A 19548-nucleotide genomic window follows, 5' to 3' on the forward strand; every position below is an offset into this window, starting at 1 on the left:
ATCTCTTCCTCCTTTCGGGCAACTTTCCTTCCTCAAGTCACTGGAACTTTATAACATGCCGAAAGTAAAATGGCTCGAAAGTAAATTTAATGGGAATGATAAATACCGAGCCTTTCCATTGCTAGAGGTTTTACATATTGGAGGATTAGAAGCATTAGAGGATTGGTTTGAGGCAGGAGTAGCTGCTGAAGATGGATGTTTCTTTCCTTGCTTAATTAATCTGGTGCTAGATAGGTGCCCGAAGTTGAAAGAGTTGCCCTCTTTGCCTCCTAAGCTCAAGAGCTTGTGCATAGGAATGATGGGGTGGAAGACTTTGAACTTTGGTTGCAATTCAAATCCTATTCCCCTTGAAAAATTAGCGGTCTTTGACTGCCCAAACATTACATCTCTTCCTCTGGCTGATGAAATAGCAAGACTTGCAGCACTAAGATTCTTGACAATTAGAAATTGCCCCAATCTGATCTCTCTGGGAAGATATCGAGAAGTGGAGACCGCTAATAATTGTCATCTCATACTCAATAATCTCTGGATAAGTGATCCATCGGTGTTGCTAATGGAGCCATTGAGAAGTATCACCTCCTTAAAAGAGCTGAGAATTGAGCATAATGATGAGGTGGTTTCATTTCCAAATGAGGCGGAGCAGTGGTTTCTGAAAGTTAGGTCTTCTCTTTCTGAGCTGCAATTTTCATCTCTCAAATCCTTACAGTCTCTACCTTCCTCCTTGGAAAGCTTATCTTCACTTCAGAAACTATATATTTATTGGGCTCCTATGCTTCGGGAATTACCGAACCTTCCTCCCTCTTTGGAACGTCTAACAATTTCGGGATGCCATCCAGAATTAAAGGAGAAGTATGGAGAGGATGGAGGCTCCGATCGGCACAAGATTGCTCGCATTCCTCATATCTCTATTCATCACTGAAAATAGGTCCAACTGGTGCTTGGCTTTAGTTTGGGTGGATGTGCTGCTTGGGGTTGGCTTAGCGGCTTCTTTGATCCTTTTATGGGCAATGATGTGGCGAGTTCTTGCTCACTACCCAGACTGCCGAGTCTTATTGTCAACCACTGATGTGTTTCAGCTTGTTTTGTATGGAGTCCTTGTTTGGGTTGTTGTTTCTTCTTTCATTTGCTTCTTGGTAGGTTGTTGTTGGTTTCTGCCTATGGATGGTCCTTGCCCGGCGTTTGGGTGGTTGCAGGAAACTTTGAGCTTTTTCTTAGCCCGTTTGGCTATCTTGTCATTTCTATTTTTGGCTGTGTAATCTTTTTTTTTTTTTTAAGCTGGTTGTATTCTCTTTCACTACTGGAATAAAATCATCTTTAAAAAAAAAAACTACTTTAATTTATCTCAGCAAGAACCAATTTGTATTTTTATCACTTGATCAATGTACACTGTTTTATTTATGTATCACTATATTTGGTGGTCCCTTTATATATAAATACATTCTTCTTTTAATATTTTATTATATATGTTGTGAAATGAATAATTTGATGCGCTCAATTTTATTTATGTATCACTGGGTGGTCTCTTATATTCTTCTTTGTAAATTTAACTTTTTTATTTGCTTAAACTTCTTAATTTATTGTCTTAGATAAAAATTACAATTATTAACTTTGTTGTTGATAGTACAACACGGAGAAGATATATATTGAAGATTATTGATTGCATTTTTTTTTATAAATATTAATAAAAATATCTTATTTATTCATCCAACTATTTATTTTATATTTTCATTTCATATATAAATATCAAAATATAAATAATTTTAAAAGTTATAGACTATTAAAATTTTTAATATAATAACATAAAATAAATCATCAAATAAAATATCAATTATAATTATCATTTTATATTTTTCTTATTAAACTATTTATTAAATATCAAACAAACATACTCATGAACATAAATAAGCAAGCTTAAAATTCTTTATTATATGGCAAATTTTTAAAATTTTGTTCAAATTAATTTAATTTTATGAATAAAAAATATTCTATGAACAAACATCAAATTATTCATAAAATACGTATTTACACAGCCCTATAAATACTACTCTTTAATCATTCATAGTCTAAAATGCTAACTTACAAACTTGGAAGATTTTTAATGTTTTTCAATCCCATAAGAATTTCTTAGTTTCAACATTATATATACAAAAGCATAGTTCTGACAAACCAAAGTACTAAAAAAAACCACTAACCATGCTATATTCGATTCAATATCATCTTACTCATAATATAATTTTATCTAGAATTAATCATTATATCAAAATCTAAACAATATTTAGATATCATCTGCTCATAATACAAAATCATAATAGATATCATAGAAACAAACAACAACTAACTATAAGATTCCATAAATACAACCCACAAAAAATACACATAAAATATTAAGACCTAATACTACAATTTCCCCTACAATTACATAATATTTTATCACAAATAAAACAACACACAAAGCCCTTATGCAGTGTTTATAAATAGTTCCGATTTTATAGACAGATTTATAAAGATATTGTTCTGGCCTTCTGCAAACTAAAAAATTTTGCTATAAAACTTGTTGCCTATTGTATGTATCCTCGTGCACAAAGACTGGATTTTCTGTCTGAGGAGGGATATGGGGTTGTCCTAAAGCAATCCCCTGATTATGTGGAGGACCCCATGACTGTGAACTTTTTGGTTTTTGAAGTGCCAAATAGTAAATAATTCCTAAAGAAACACTTGCAAGCGATAAAAATGCACCTCCAGAGAAGACCCCGGGTTTCAAAACATAGCAGTAATTGCCCAAGTACATCTTTTGCATACCTTTCTGATCATTTAGTGCAGAACCAGTCAATAATAGAAGAAATGCTATGACAAAAGTAACCCTGCAGAATGCTAAAACTAGTTAGTTCAAAGAATAATGAAAAATTCCAAATGAATAAAAGATGATGATTGGTTAATAATTTTATCCTTCCAAATAAAAAAGAAAGACCAACATGACGTGTTTATTTAAATAAAAGGCATATGTTTAGTGATAGGTTTGTTGAGTTATGATGTGAATCAACTGAAGGACAGCCTAATACAATATATAACAACTCCAATTTAATATTTGATATCAAATATATATCCTAACTCCACATCAGCACAATGTTCATGAAACCAACAAAATATCTCATTAAAAAGAATGAACTTGGTATTTTTATTACTGCAGGTTGAAATATTATAGCATTTATTATGCTCATTTCTTGTCCAATAAATGATACATGAATCCAAAGTAAAACAGCATAAGTACCACATATATAAGGACAAGTTCATTATTCTTAATGTCACAAAATGCTGAAAAAAAAAATTAAGAATGTTACAACCTAATAAAAAATTTAAAACCTCAAACACAACATCCTTCTAAAATCTTTGAACCATTTTACCAATCTACCAATTTGTTGTTATTTTTCATGTTCTTTCTACATTAGCACACCAAATGAGCCTAATCACAATGTGTCTACTCCATTATTATGCATAAAAAGCTAAACCATCACTCACATGTCACATCCTCTAGAATCTATCCTTCACAAACCCATAATCATTAATTTACACAGAAGTTAGAGTAGGGAAAATTAATAAAGCAAAAGGATAACAAACTCTCTTAAAGATAACAAAGTGAGATAACTTGAATTCAAGTCCAATTTAGGTGCATGGTTTTATGATAAAAAACAAAATTGCCCAAGATAAGACCTGACCTCGCAAAAGACAAAACCCTCCAGTGAGGTGAGTATCATACCATCTTTGATCATGATATAATGATGATTAAATTACCAATAAACAATAGCATAAAGCCATAGGTTGAGAAAAGAACCAAATCTCAAGGACCCGTGTAAAATTTTCTTAAGGTTGCTAAAATGTTAGAATTTGATGGGGAGAGACATTATTACAATGTTGAATAGTGTTTAAATGTTCCACTCAATCCAAAAGTATTTATACTATTGATGCTATAATAACATGATGCTCGTTTAACTTATTTCATGTCTACAAGGCGTTCTTATAAATTTAATTAACTAGTAAATAAAATAGAAAGAGATGTACTAAGTGAACCAGAAATCCATTTTTGCAAACTACTACATGAATTTGCACAAAAGTACTGCCCCAACAATAATATTATAGAATTTATGTGAAAAACTTTAAAATCAACAGCCGTACATAGTATGAATCTATTATAGCACAAACACATAAACAAAGAACAAATTCACTTTAACTTATTTAGCATGTAAAATGCATTAAGCAGTAAGCAGTGTTCATGCATACTAAAACATAATTGCTTATATTCCATGCATAATAAAAAGAATAATCATCTAGTCCCAAAAATTACCAAGAGACAATGAAGGATATCAATGCTACAGTCCAGTTAGTGTTGTGGCGGTTTAAATTTCTCTTGCAGCATATGCACCCGGAAACAAAATTGATAACAGCTTGATCTATTGCAACAACAACTGCTGAAAATAATCCAAGATATACAGCTGGGCTCTTTGGATATATACAATCACCCAAATTCTTTGTCACCACATCAGAAGCCTGAAAGAAAGGGAACACATTGATTGAACTCAACTAAGACAAGCACAAGCTCATAGTAGGCTTGTTTTGATCAAAAGCCACTCAATTCAACAAGATTTAGTTAATAAATTTGAGCACTAAGCATGGAATGGGAGTGTCAAATAAGTTTAATGCTCACAAATAGATTGTGTTCAGCTCAATCATTATGTATGATCAACTCATTCGTTAATCGACTTGATCTTAAACAAGTTTTTCAACACAGTTAAACAACCTAATCTTAAAAAAGAAATTTTAACGCAATTACCTGATGAGCAAAACAATGACCATCTTAATTATGTTCAGCTTGTCAATAAGCACTTGATGTACATAAATATCCATATAAACATTTCTATATATACATAAATTCATAAAATTAAATATTTTATTTATTTTCACCTATATATTTTACTATTGAAAGTTATTGAATCCACTGTAAAATTATGTGCAACGCAAGCTTTGAATTTTACCCTTACAAAAATGTTATAATATAAAAATCACAATTTTTTTCAGGTCAGTTGAAGCCATAAATAAAAAAAAATTGATGAAATTGATGGTGGTTTATAGTTCATGTCTAATTTGTATTTGACTTCATAATAAATCACTCGAACATGAATAAAATTATTTAGTTGTTTGATAAAAATTAGTGCATTTCTGTTTTACCTGATAGTTAGTGAACCGAAACAAACAAAGCCCCAAATCATTCGTGCTCAGCTCATTGACACTCTTAGCATGAAAACAAACACAGGTTTTCAATATAAGAGATAAAACATCAAAGCATATCATTGCTTTTAGACTATGTTAAATAATAAAGATGTTGCTAAAAGTGATTTACGTGATAAAGATTGAATGAGGGGAAAAAATAGTACTTATTTAGGAAATGATAGAATAAGAGTGTCATGAGTTGTATATAGTATGCTAAAAATATATTATTTTTTTGTAAACACATAAAAGTAGAGCACATTAAAGTAATAGATTGAATGGATTTTTATCCTTTGTATAAATTTACCATTAATTTTCTATTATAATGCATACAAAGTGAAGGCATGGGAAAAAAATTTTATTTCCATTGACCTAATTGACTTGCTCATTATTTCATTGAGTTTAGGGGAAAAGGTTTATTTCAAAAACCCAATTTCATAAAACTGAGCTAAACACAATTACATGTGCAAGTTGTGTTATGGAAGAGAGTAAGTTTCAATCATCCTACCCAACTCAAATAATTCACATTGAAACGTCCAAACCAAATAAAGTTAACTTGTATTCATTATTAATGGCTTGAAGCATTACATAATAATTCATAACTTGAATGTTTTTCAATAATACAATGCATTTTGAAAAAAAATATTATTAGAGTGTACTTCTCCTCATGAATGAACGAACATGTTTCTCAAAAAATCTGAACTTCATCATGATAATGCCTTCGTATTCCAAGGCCATTTATGCAGTTTCGTGTTAAGTATGCCAATGATGAACTCAAATTAATAAGTACATCAATCAATCGAGGTTTGACAAAGGCTTGCAAATTTAAATTTGATTTTCAAATGCCTAGTGCCAATGTTTTATGGCATATTAGATGGAGGTTGATGAAGATTACACTGTCATATTGTTGGAGGCAAGACAAAAATGCTTACTCACTATTTCCTACTCAAGTCTTCACTATTATTTTAGAAATGTTTCATGTTTTATTTTCTATGAAAATCATCCCTATTTTGTAGATTTTTTAAGTTCCATTTTATATATTCCTTTTTTTATAAGTTTGTATTTAAAATTTTTAAATAAACAAATTTCATATAGACCTTACGCCCCTTTACTTCAAGGCTTAGGCGTCACCCTCATGACATGTAAAATGCCTCGACCTAAAACTTCACCTTTGAAAACATTGCAACTTAATACATTCAATGAAGGAAGCCTCATTAGTGGCAGAAAACAATATTTCCAAAAGCAAAAAGAAAATGCAAAGATGAACTTGGTTAATAACCAAATAAAAATGCAAATTTCAAATCTAGAAATACTAAATGCCTAGCCCTATAACTCAAAATTCGCATGAAATAGAGCTTCTTAACAAATAAACAAAACAACAGAAACCATCAACCACTAAATTTCAATGATTTCAGACATAGAAGATAGAAACACGTCTTTCCTATCAAAATTAACATCCTCAGCTCCAACAAACAAACAAATCAAACTCAATATCCAGAAATAATTAGATTTTCTTTCGGAACAAGATATATGACCACTTCCCATAACGAAACTACCAACTGCATCTTCCAAAGAATGCCTAGAAAGCCTAGAATTCAACAAAACTACCAAAAATAGATAAACGAATAGCAGACCATCCTTAACCAGTTCAACAAAATAAGTAGTCCCAACATGGAAGAATAAGGAGAAGGCGACTAACCCTAATCCTTGTAGCCTCCGCAGCAAACGCAAGGGCAGCGGAAAGAAGACCAAGAAAGCCCACAAGGCTACAAACCACAACCACCTTCTTCTCCATCCGCCTTTCCCGCTCGTAGGGGCTGTTTGGATGCAGGATTTAGGCCGGATTAGGTACGGATTTGAGCTAAATCCAGCCAAACGGCAAAAAATGCAAAACCAAATCTCGCGGTAAATCTAAGCCGCGGTTGACGGAAATTTCCGTTTTTCGTGGTAAATCCCAGATTTAGGGGCTGTTTGGCAACAAGATTTATGCGGGATTTTAGCAGGATTTATGCTAAATTCTGCCAAACGAGATTTTATCGCCCCGTAAATCTCACGGCGCAATAAATCCTCCGTTTCCCTCTTTTTGCCGTAAATCTCGGATTTACTAAATCCTCTAGTTCGGCTGATTTACGGAGTTTGGCCAAAGAAGCGCGCGAAAGGGAGAAAGTTACCTTCACGGCCAGCAAGCTCCCGTTGTTGCTTCCGATCAAAATGTCTTAATTTCCGATCCAACAGGAGGGGAGAGTTGTCGAAGGAGTGAAGTCGAACAGCAACGAAGGAGCAGAAGAAGCGACTCGTGCAATCTCTACACCTGCGAAGCAACGAAGCAAAACAGCAACGACGAAAAGAGAAGATGAAAAGCAAGCCCTAGACACCTTAATTAATATAATCTAAAATATTAATAATTAAGTAAATTAATTAAATAATTAATAGTATAATTATTGCCAAATTAATTTAATTTAATAATTAGAAATATGATTAGTAATTAAATATTAATATAATTAGCTTAATTAATATTTTTATAGTTGATTGGTTATTATAGCTATTAATAATATACTTGTCATTAGATCAGTTTAATCTTTAAATAATTAATTAATTCATTAGTATAAGTATTAGTGAAATATTTCTATGTTCAAAAAATAATTAACTAATCAATATTAGTTTGTCATCTCCTATTTATTGAATTTTCAGTTACATATTATGAATTCAAGTTGTACTTTTATATTATATGTAATTATCTTAAAATTATAATTATCTTCTTCACATTTAAATTCCTATCTACCATAAATAATAAACTATGTTGTCAAACAGTTTCTCATGATTTAACAGGATTTAACATTTGTCATACAAACAGTTTTCAGAATTTAACACCCTCGGGATTTACTAAATCTGGATTTACAGTATTTATTAAATCCCACTGAAGTTAAATCCCACTTATTGCCAAACAACACCTTACAAAATCCTTTGAATCGGCGAATTTACGGGATTTGGCTGAAGAAACGTGCAATAGGGAGAAAGTTACCTTCACAGCGAGCGAGCTCCCATTGTTGCTTCCGATCAAAATGACGTAACTTCCGATCCAACACGAAGGGAACATCGTCAAAGGAGCGAAGTCAAACAGCGACGAAGGAGCCAAAGAAGAACAACAACGAAGAAATAAATGAGAAAAGCAAAATCGTAGGGCCTAAGCAATGAAAAGAAAGGAGCAAATTGTAGAAAAATTATTTATGTTATATAGGCAAGGGTTCTCACATTATGGATTGATGTGGGCAAATAAGCCAGTACATGAAACTAACATTAGAATAAGAACTTGAAATACATATTACCTTTCATAAAAAATTAATGGAATTAATATATATTATGATTCATATGAAGATAAATATTCTATGCATTCAGGAAACTAAATAGATTAGAGAGAAGGCTAAAGTGATTGATGTAGGTGTTATTATAGATAATTGTTTGAAGGATAATATTGTAAAAATTGATAGAATTATGGTTTTAAAGATTGTTGATGCTAAGATTATTAATACTATAAGCGCTTATGCTCCTCAAGTAGGTTTGGATATATGTTCAAAATTAAAATATCGGAATGACCTAGAAAAATTAATACAAATGATACCTATGGAAGAAAGAGTTTTAATTGGAGGATTTAAACGGACATATTAGAAGAGATGTAGATGATTTTATAAGCATTCATGGTGGTTATGGCATTGGAGCGACAATTAAAGGTAGTAAGAGTGTATTAGATTTTTCACTAGCTAGCTTATGATTTTGTAATTTCTAATACTTTATTTAAGAAAAGATATTAACATCTCATCATTTATATGAATGGATATACTAAAACTCAAATTGATTGTTTTTATATAAGAAAAATAGATTTTTTTATATTGCAAATATTGTAAAATTATTCCAAGTGAAAGTTTATGTATCCAACATCGCTTATTAGTTTTGAATTTTAAGATAAATAGGAAGAAGATAAAAAATAAAGCAATCGTTATTCTAGGATTAGATGGGGGCATTTAAATATTATTAACAAAAATATTTTTAAGAGTAAGATTTTATCTGTGCATAAGAAATCTAATATTATGTTAGAAAAAGTACTTAATGTTATTAAGATTGTTGCAAAAGATACAAATGGAGTATCAGGGGAAAAAACTACTAATAGTATAAATATTTGGTGGTGGAATAAAAATGTGCAAGAAAAGATAAAAAATAACAAAAAAAATTTATTAAAATTAGTTTAGTTGTAAAAATTATGTAACATTTTAAATATAGGCCAAGATTTATAGAATTAAAAATGGAATATAGCAATATTTTTTAGACGTGTGACTAAGGCTTTGTTGGAAAGTCATTCTTTGCTTCATGTACTAAAAATTTTTTTATGCAAGAGCAATTGACTATTTATTGCGGGGTATATAGCTCATGCACACAGTTACAGACAGTTGTGGAAGTTCTTTCAGCATTCTCTTGAAATTATTAGTGGGTATTTTAATGTGGTCTTCTGTGCTATAATATCATTATCTAATGAATTTATTATAATGCTAAGTGTCGAAGCAGAATGCCATCCTTTTATACGTTCGAATGCTCAATTTTATTGATTCTACAAAAATGCAGTATGAGCTATAGACGGGACTCACATTCCAGCCGTTGTTAACAGAAACTTGCATAATCAATATTGTAATAGGAAGCGATTCACTTCTCAAAACGTCATTGTTATAGTATCATTTGACATTTATGTGGGATCCAGCTGGGAAGGATCAGCAACTGATATGAGAGTTTTACGATGAGCAGTCCAAAAAGGTGATTTTAAAGTGAGTGCTAATAAATATGTTTTTGTTGATTCCTGATACACAAACATAGATAAACTATTTGCATCATTTAAAGGGTATCGGTATCACTTGGGTGAATACAGTTTTGATGCTTCTCGTAGGTACGGTTGCACAAGAGCTATATAATCATCGTCATGCCCAACTACGAAATGTTGTTGAGAGAACTTTCTGCATATGGAAAGAAAGATTCCAAGTGTTGACTCACATTCATCAATTTCTACTAGTAGTTCAGGTTGATATTGTTCTTGCATCACCCCACCATTGGTTGCCGCCCATGCTTATCGTCGCTAACTACCATCATTGAGTTTTACATTACATTGACTTTACTTCAAACAAAAATAATAATTATTATTTTCATTTGTTTTACGCTCATCTAAATAATTCTAAAATATTTCAAATATATTATATTCCTTTTACTTTAAATTCCTTTTTCAACAAATCAAAAAGTCCTTTAAATTTTCTATTTTTTCTAAAGTTAAACTTAAAAGTTCATAAAATGGAAAGGATGATTTCTTAAATATAAAAAAAAAAAAGAAAAAAAAAAGTAAATTTGATATTTATTGATTGGACATATTAAATAAATTATTATTTTATTATTGTATGAGGACTACTTGTTATTAAATATTTAGTTTGGCAAAAACTCCATTTAATATTAGCATAGTAAAAATAATAATATGTAGTGCGCTTTGTTTTTTTCTTAAATATGATGTGGAGTTTTGATTTATATATTATCAAAAAATATTGAGATATCATATTCATTTATTTATTTTGGCTACAAATGGACTTCTGAAGTTGAAATGCAATAATGGACATAATTTATTTTTTCTTAGAAATTAACGACATAAATATTATTTGAATAATGTTCAACATCTTCTCGCAATATATGGTAGGTTGAAATGATTAGGCTTAAAAGCAACTAACTCCATACACTCAATTTTTTTTTATAAAATTTAACTTTGACTTTATATGACTCATAACAGTCTTAATTTGCTAAATATATTGATTGCTCATTTTTTAGAGAAATGTTTCTAATTTTATTTTGAAAATATATATATCTGCACTTATCAGTAGAGAGAAAGAGAGACAGAATCATGCACAAACACACTAGAGATTTTAGACTACTTCCAACTTGTATGTCATCCATATTGAATCACTTATCTTATTCGTCTAGATAAGCATCAATTACTAAGAGTATTTTAAAGAAGATCATCATTTTAGGACAGTTTTTTTACTATTTATTAAAGTAACTTTAGAGTATAATTTTTTTTAACAACAACAAAAACTTCTTGCCAAAAGTTGACCCAAACGAAACATTAATCTCTAGATTCTTATATAAAAAGGAACATGATTAAACAATACATGTAATCTCTTGCCACAATGCTCTCAATATTATTTATAAAATAAAAAATACTCAGAGATTATTTAAAACTCATACCTTGTATTCAATGCAATTTATTGCTTCCACTGAAAGCATGTTGAATTGGAACTCGGAAGGATCTATCATCTTTGGAAGGAAATTTTTGTGTGTTAATTATTTGGTGTTAAATTTTAACACTGTCGCTTCATAGTCCCAAGTCCTAAATGAGAAAAGTTGAGGGTTATGTTAGGTAGTCGACAGTCAGCATAAAATTTATCGAATAATCATGATATAAATCATTTAATAGATTATATTAATGCTAGGGCATTCCAGGAAGCGACACATTATATGGCCTGAATACAATGGCAAGTGAGCAAGGGCTGCTGCACCGGCGCCCGAGTGCATTGTTAAATAAGCAAGGGTTCTCACATTATGGATTGATGTGAGCAAATAAGCTTGTACATGAAACTAACATTAGAATAGGAATTTGAAATACATGTTCCCTTACAGGAAATATATGAAATTAATATATATTATGATCCATATGAAGATAAATATTTTATGCATTCATGAAACTAAATGGATTGGAAATAAAGCTAAAGAGATTGATAGGTTAAGATTTAAACTATGATATTCTCGTATGAGTCGTACTATAAATGATGTAGGTGTGATTATAGATAAGAATTTGAAGGATGATATTGTAAAAATTGATAGAATTATAGTTTTAAAGATTATTGATGCTAAAATTATTAATATTATAAGCGCTTATGCTCCTCAAGTAAGTTTAGATATATGTTTAAAATTAAAATATTTGAATAACATAGAAAAACTAATACAAATGATACTTCTAGAAGTAAGAGTTTTAATTAGAGGAAATTTAAACGGACATATTAGGAGAGAGGTAGATAATTTTAAAAGCATTCATGATGGTTATGACATCAGAGCGACAAATAAAGGTGGTAAGAGTGTATTTGATTTTTCTCCATCTAGCTTATGATTTTGTAATTGTTAATACTTTATTTAAGAAAAGATATTAACATCTCATCATTTATAAGAATGAATATAGTAAAACTCAAATTGATTATTTTCATACAAGAAAAATGGTTCTTTTATATTGCAAATATTGTAAAATTATTCCAAGTGAAAGTTTATGTATCCAACATCACTTATTAGTTTTGAATTTTAAGATAAATAGGAATAAGATAAAAAAAATGTAATCGTTATTCTAGGATTATATTGGAGCATTTAAATAATATTAACAAAAATATTTTTAAGAGTAAGATTATATATCTTAAGATTTTATATGTGCATAAGAAACCAAATATTATGTTGAAAAAAGTACTTAATGATATTAAAATTATTGCAAAAGATGCAAATGGAGTATCAAGGGGAAAAACTACTAATAGTAAAAATATTGGTGGTGGAATAAAAATGTGCAAGAAAATATAAAAAATATATAAAAAAAATTGTTATTAAAGTTAGTTTAGTTGTAAAAAATCTGATAATTTGAAAAAATATAAAAATGCCTATAATAAATCTAAGAAAGTAATTTGCAATGCAAAAATTTTATCTTTTAATGATTTATATAGTATATTAGATATAAGGAGGGTAACAAATATATGTATAAGTTAGCTAAACAAAAAGATAGGCTTAACAAAAATTTAGTTCAAGTGAAGTATAATAATAATGAAGATTAAAAAATGTATTTATTAGAAGATGATATTCAACAAAGGTGAATGAGATATTTTGCTAAACTTTTCAATGAAGATTATGAGAATGTGATTGACTTTAGTGAATTTAAAACCCTTAAAAAAATAAAGTTTTTTGTTTTTATCGACATATTAGTAAAGCCGAAGTTAAAGAGACTTTAAAGAAAATGATGCGTGGAAAAGATGTTGGACCTAATGATATTCTAATAGAGGTGTGAAAATGCTTAGGAGATGAGGGAATTTCGTGGCTTATTATTCTTTTTAATATTATTTTGAAGACTAAGAAGATGCTACAGGAGTGGAGAATGAGTGTGTTCATTCCAATAGAAGTGATGCATAAGATTGTGTGAATTATTAAAGAATTAAGTTAATGTGTCATACTTTAAAATTATGGGAGAGAGTTATGGAGTATAGGTTGTGGCGTGACACTAACTCAAAATCAATTTGGATTTATGCGAGGTAGGTCTACTATGGAAGCTATGCATTTATTGAGAGATTTGATGGAGAAGTATAGAGAGAATGATGAGGATCTACATATGATTTTTATTGATTTAGAGAAAGCATATGATAAAGTTTCAAGAGAAGTGCTATTGAGAGTTATAAAAAAAGAAATGAGTTAATAATGTTTATATTCAAGTCATTAAAGATATGTATGTAGGAGTTGTTACTTATGTTCAAACAAAAGGTGATTTTATTAAATATTTTCCTATTTCAGTTGAATTACATCAAGGATCAGCCTTAAGCCCATATATTTTTTCTTTAGTCATGGATGTTCTCACAAGACATTTGCAAGAGGTTGTATCCTAGTGTATGCTTTTCGTTGATGATAGTATTCTTATTGATAAGACTAGAGAGGAAGTTAAAGGTAAACTTGAATTATGGAGGTCAATCTTAGAGTCTAAAGGCTCTCGTTTGAGCGGATCTAAAGTTGAATATATGGAGTGTAATTTTAGTAATAATAGGTCTAGTGGGGGGATTGTGATTTTGGGCGATCAAGTCATTAATAAGAGTACACGTTTTAGATATCTTAGGCATATTGTTTAGAGTGATGGTGAAAAAGATGAGGATATTATTAGTAGAATTTAAGCTGGATAGTTGAAATGTAGGAATGCAATGGGCTTGTTGTGTGATAGAAAAGTACCAATCAAATTTAAGGGAAAATTATATAAGATGATAGTGAGACTTGTAATGCTTTATGGTGCAGAGTGTTGGATATTAAAAGAGAAGCATAATATTAAGCTAAGTGCTGCAGAGATGAGGATGCTTAAGTGGATGATCAGTGAATTTCTTCTTAGAGACAGGATACGAAATGAACATATATATTAAAAGGTTGTAGTAGCTATAGTAGAAGATAAGATTAGAGAGAGTAGCCTTAGATGATTCGGTCACATAAAACGGTGGACTTTTGATGACCCGGTTAAGAAAGTAGATGTATTAGATTTGACTAATATTAAGAAAGATAAAGTAGACCTAAAATACTTGATTGAAAAATATTAGAAATGACCTTTCTCTATTAGATTTAGATGAGAATTTGACTCTTAACAAGACATAATGAAAAAAAAAAATCTTGTAGCCGACCTCACATAATGGGATAAAAGCTTGTTGTTGTAGTAGTATTTGATGTTAAATTTTAAAATGCATAAAAATATCACTCTTTACGATTAAATTATAAAATGTATAAAAATATTACTCTTTGATATTAAAATATTATTTCTACATTAAAAAATTCTTTAATATTTCAACACATAAAACAAAATAAATTAAAATAAGCAATTTTATTTATTTTAAATATGTATTAAATTTTTAATAATTTAGATGTTGTCATCACTCAGAAATCAGTGCCCAGCCTTCATACCAAAAAAGTAATTAGATATCTGTGTGAATATCATAGTGCAGCAGATGATCTGTGAACAAAATTATTTTGAATGACATTTAGTGTTTGTTTGATAGCACTTTAGCTTTTTATAAAATTGATTATGAAATTATTATAGGAAAAATAACTTAGCTATTACAATTATAAATAAAAAAAATATTTATAACTTACTCTGTATATTTTACTTAGAACTAGAATGAAATTCTTTTGCATTTACTTTACTTTATCTTGAATTTATTTTTCATCCAACCAAATACTAAAAAGTTTAAAAAATATATTTACTATGCTTTGCATTCACTTTTCTTCCAACTAAACAATCCCTTATAGAAGTCTAAGAGTTACATTCAATAAAGTCTTCTCAGTGTAAAGTTGTTGAACAATTTCCACAATAATTTTCATTACATCCCATAAGACATCAATAGTACAAGTTTATTATAAAATGTCAACTATACATTGTCAATTTTTCCAGTAACAACAACAACATCAAGCCTTTATCCCGCTACGTGGGGTCAGCTACATGAATCTTTTTTTTCCATTGTGTCCAATTAAAAGTCAAATTATCGTTTAAATCTAATAAAGAAAGATCATTCATAATATTTTCTAACCAAGTCTTTTTAGGTATGCCTCTACCTTTCTTAACATAAGTCAAATTTAATAACTCTACTTTCCTAACTGGGTCATCGGAAGGCCACCGTTTTATGTGAATATTGGCAATTTTCCGAAAAAAAAAAAAATAAAAAATAAAAAACTTCTAGGACTGAAACAAGCAGTTTCAACTTGATTTCTTGCAAGTATTATTTAAAAAATAAAATAAAAGATGGAAAATTCTAAAAATATGTATACATGAATGATCACATCCATTATCAGATGATTGAATGGATGGATGAGGTTGTTGTGTGGTGAGAAAAGTAGCTTCTCCTCAGTTATATGGAAAGATACATGAATTAGACCTTTAAGAATTACAAACAATAATATAAGATTTTTAAAATCTGCTTAATTTGCCATGATAAATAGCATTTAGTTGAAGCACCATAAGATACGCATTACAGCAAACACATTTACACTTTGAAAAGAAAGAATTAAAAACAATTACGAAATCTTTTGGATATTGAAACAAATTAAAATATTTGAAATGCCTTATTTAGCTTGTACAGTGACTTCAAATACATCATTTGCGCTTACCAGCATGTACCCTTGCATCAATTTGATATCCATTTTGGTAATACAATAAGCCTACTTGCCTTAGGGCGTCTCCAACCGAACTCCAAACGACCGTAAGTCGTAACTGGTTTGCTTTATTCAAACGGCAAAAAAATCGCTAATCGGTTGAGGGTGAACAGTGCGACACCAATATTGGCATTGCACATTTCACCTACGCGATTTTTCTGTCCAACCAAATTTGTCGAAGAAACGCGTGAAAGAAAGAAAGACGGTTACCTTCGCAGAAGCGTTGACAAGTCTTTTATGCTGATTCAAATCATCTTCAGTACTATAAGTGATCTGTCTTGACTTCTGAAAAGTAAATAACATATTCTGGCTATTATCACCAGCAATCACCAACAACAATTGTAGCTGCCATTGTCAGATTTATGTTTATATTTAACCCAGCCGAAGCTAAGATATCAAACGCCAAATCTACTAGCACATAATAACTCTAAATTAATTATCTCTAATAACATTCAGCAAATTCATTCTCTAAATGTAATATTTTCCTTTAATGAATTTTCATGTCTTTAAATCTTCATATTCATAAGAGACTGTTCAAAATTATCGTGAAAGGATTCATAATGATGAGAGTTACCCTAGAGACTCCACATTTCTAAGAGGATTCTAAATAGAGTTTAAATGATAGCATTCCCAAGAGCTGTCTCAAGTTGAATTGTTGTGGAAGCTGAAACATCTTAGTAATTAATGCTTCGATGTAATCTGCCAGAAGTAGGATCATGATGCCATATAAAACGTAGAGAATTTCAAGAATTACAAATGATAAACATCTCAAGCCTTTGGAAGCCATTTTCATATGAGTGTATTATTTTTTTCTTGGCTTGCTAAATTTTTTGATATTATTTTGAAGATTGAAAAGATGTTACATGAGTGAAGAATGAGTGTGTTAATTCATATTTTTAAGAACAAAGGTGAAGCATAAGATTGTGCGAATTATAGGGGAATTAAGTTTATGTGTCATACTTTAAAATTATGAGAGAGAAAGTTATTATGGAGCATAGGTTACGACGTGATACTAATGTTTCTAGAAATCAATTTGGTTTCATGTCGGGTAGGATACATTTATTGAGAGGTTTGATGGAGAAGCATAGAGAGAATAAAGAAGATCTAAATATGATATTAATTGATTTAGAGAAAGCTTATGATAAAGTTTCAAGAGAAGTGCTATGGAGAGTTCTAGAAAAGAAAGGGGTTAATAATGTTTATATTCAAGTCATTAAAGATATATACGCAAGAGCTATAACTTGTGTTCAAACACAAGGTGGGTTGACCAAGTATTTTTCTATTTCAGTTGGATTACATCAAGGATCAATCTTAAGCTCGTATCTTTTTGCTTTAGTCATGGATGTTTTTACTGACATTTGCAAGAGGATGTACCTTGGTGTAAGCTTTTGCTGATGATATTCTTCTTGTTGATAAGACTAGAGAGGGAGTTGAAGATAAACTTGAATTATGGAGGTTAACCTTATAGTCTAAAGATTTTTGTTTGGGTAGATCTAAAACTGAATACATGGAGTATAATTTTAGAAGTAATAGATCTAGCAGGGGATTGTGATTTTGTGCGATCAAGCCATTAATAAGAGCATACGTTTTAGATATCTTAGGTCTATTGTTCAGAGTGAACATGAAAAAGATGCGGATATTATTAGTAGCATTTAAGTTGGATGGTCGAAGTGGAGGAATTATTCGGGTTTGTTGTGTGATAGAAAAATACCTCTTAAACTTAAGGAAAAATTCTATAAGATGGTGGTGAGACCTGCAATGCTTCATGGCACATAATGTTAGCTATTAAAAGAGAAGCATAATATTAAGTTAAGTGGTGCAGAGATGACAATGCTCAAATGGATGAGTGGCTTTACTCTTAGAGACAAAATACGAAACAAGCATATACGTGAAAAGGTTGGAGTAGTTCCAATGGTAAATAAGATTAAAAAGAGTCACCTTAGATGATTTGGCCACATAAAATGACCTTTTCATGACCCGATTAGGAGAGTAGATGTATAGATTTGGCTTATGTTAAGAAAAGTAGTGGGAATCCTAAAAAGAATTGGTTAGAAAATATTAGAAATGACCTTTCTTTATTAGACTAAAATGAAAATTTGACTCTTAACATAACACAATGTACAAAAAAGATTCTTTTAGCTGACCCCATGTAGTGGGATAAAGATTTGATGTTGTTGTTGTTGTTGTTGTTGCATCATTATTTTGGGTCTTATGTATAACCCGCATAAGACTTTTTCGAGTTTAAGTTTAAGAAAGACTAATAAAACCCTTGAAAAATCTTAAAGACCATAAAATTTCACTCAAAGATGATTTAAGCTAGAGTCAAAATTATTAAGAAAATATGAAATTCCCTCCACACATGATCACAAGAAAAAGGAATATAAAATTTCTAAGAGAAAACTACAGCCCATTACAAAACATTAAGTTGTAAACCTTGGTCTAAGACTTTATTGAATATAAATTTGAGAATTTTATTTCATTGACAAGCTTAAATACAAAATATAACTCCATCTTCCTAATGATAAGCCCTATCACCAAGAATCACAACCATGGAACATTACCATCACTAGTACTCCGCAAAATCTAAGAATAATCACAAAAAAAGCCAAATCTGGAGCCTCACACACATCAACCATCCGCTTCTCAATGAAGGGCATTGGAGCAAATAATTGCTCAATATATCTTCCACATATAATGTCAAGAACACAAGAAGTTATAAAAATACATAAATAGAAAACCCAATAGTCCAATTACTAACAAGTCGCTAACACTTAAAGCAACCACCCATCCACCCCCAATATCAAATTTCCCAAGGCAACAAACTTAAGTCTAACAAAGCTCACAAGGATGTGTCACTGTAATCGCACTCCAAGCTCCTATCAAAAGGGAGGCATGTGTTCTCTGCCTAAGTGGTATATGATTGGTCATCACATCATTATATTATATTTAAAAGACAATGTGTTTTATTCATGCATGTAACCAGGTGAGGTTAGCCTAATAATGACAATGCCACTATAGTTCAATGAAAAATTGATAATAAAACATCTTTCTAATGCTTAAATTCTAAGAATATGAGCCATATTAGATGCTCAATATAGCACAAAGTTCTCTATTAGTCAATGACGACTGCAAAATTAGCCTCTAATCACTCTAATGTGAGTTTCTACAATCCCCCACTTCCCCAGTGTGAGGTCTAACTTAGATGAAACAATTAAAGTGATGCGGTCATCCGTTAGCTACAGTTCTCCGGAGGAACACCTGCTGGACTGCCAAGCACTACTCCTGCTTATTTGA

General features: G+C 30.5%; 2 protein-coding genes across 2 annotated transcripts; one reads left to right on the plus strand and one right to left on the minus strand.

Annotated features, from left to right (window-relative positions):
- Positions 1 to 55: 55 nt before the first annotated feature.
- Positions 56 to 919, plus strand: LOC114579186 (putative disease resistance protein RGA4). The gene has a single exon (XM_028693082.1). It carries the CDS (start codon positions 56 to 58, stop codon positions 917 to 919), a length of 864 nt encoding a protein of 287 aa, XP_028548915.1.
- A 1368-nt stretch (positions 920 to 2287) lies between these two features.
- LOC110109252 lies at positions 2288 to 7618 on the minus strand. The gene is made up of 4 exons (XM_020840222.2): positions 7431 to 7618; positions 6959 to 7076; positions 4340 to 4542; positions 2288 to 2861 (listed from the first exon to the last, which is right to left on the minus strand). Exons 2-4 carry the CDS (start codon positions 7052 to 7054, stop codon positions 2543 to 2545), a joined length of 618 nt encoding a protein of 205 aa, XP_020695881.1. The 5' UTR covers positions 7055 to 7076; positions 7431 to 7618; the 3' UTR covers positions 2288 to 2542.
- Between the last annotated feature and the right edge of the window lie 11930 nt (positions 7619 to 19548).

Source organism: Dendrobium catenatum, unplaced genomic scaffold (genome assembly GCF_001605985.2).
Source record: "Dendrobium catenatum unplaced genomic scaffold, ASM160598v2 fragScaff_scaffold_231, whole genome shotgun sequence".
Classification (NCBI taxonomy): domain Eukaryota; kingdom Viridiplantae; phylum Streptophyta; class Magnoliopsida; order Asparagales; family Orchidaceae; genus Dendrobium; species Dendrobium catenatum.

What these genes read in the sequence shown, in the direction of transcription:
- LOC110109252 (XM_020840222.2), bottom strand. Translation starts at nt 7,054, where the DNA reads ATGGAGAAGAAGGTGGTTGTGGTTTGTAGCCTTGTGGGCTTTCTTGGT. An exon ending in CGGAGGCTACAAGGATTAGG is followed by an intron (nt 4,543 to 6,958) that starts GTTAGTCGCCTT and finishes CCTTTCTTTCAG; the next exon opens with GCTTCTGATGTGGTGACAAA. An exon ending in ATATCCTTCATTGTCTCTTG is followed by an intron (nt 2,862 to 4,339) that starts GTAATTTTTGGG and finishes AGCATTCTGCAG; the next exon opens with GGTTACTTTTGTCATAGCAT.
- LOC114579186 (XM_028693082.1), top strand. Translation starts at nt 56, where the DNA reads ATGCCGAAAGTAAAATGGCTCGAAAGTAAATTTAATGGGAATGATAAA.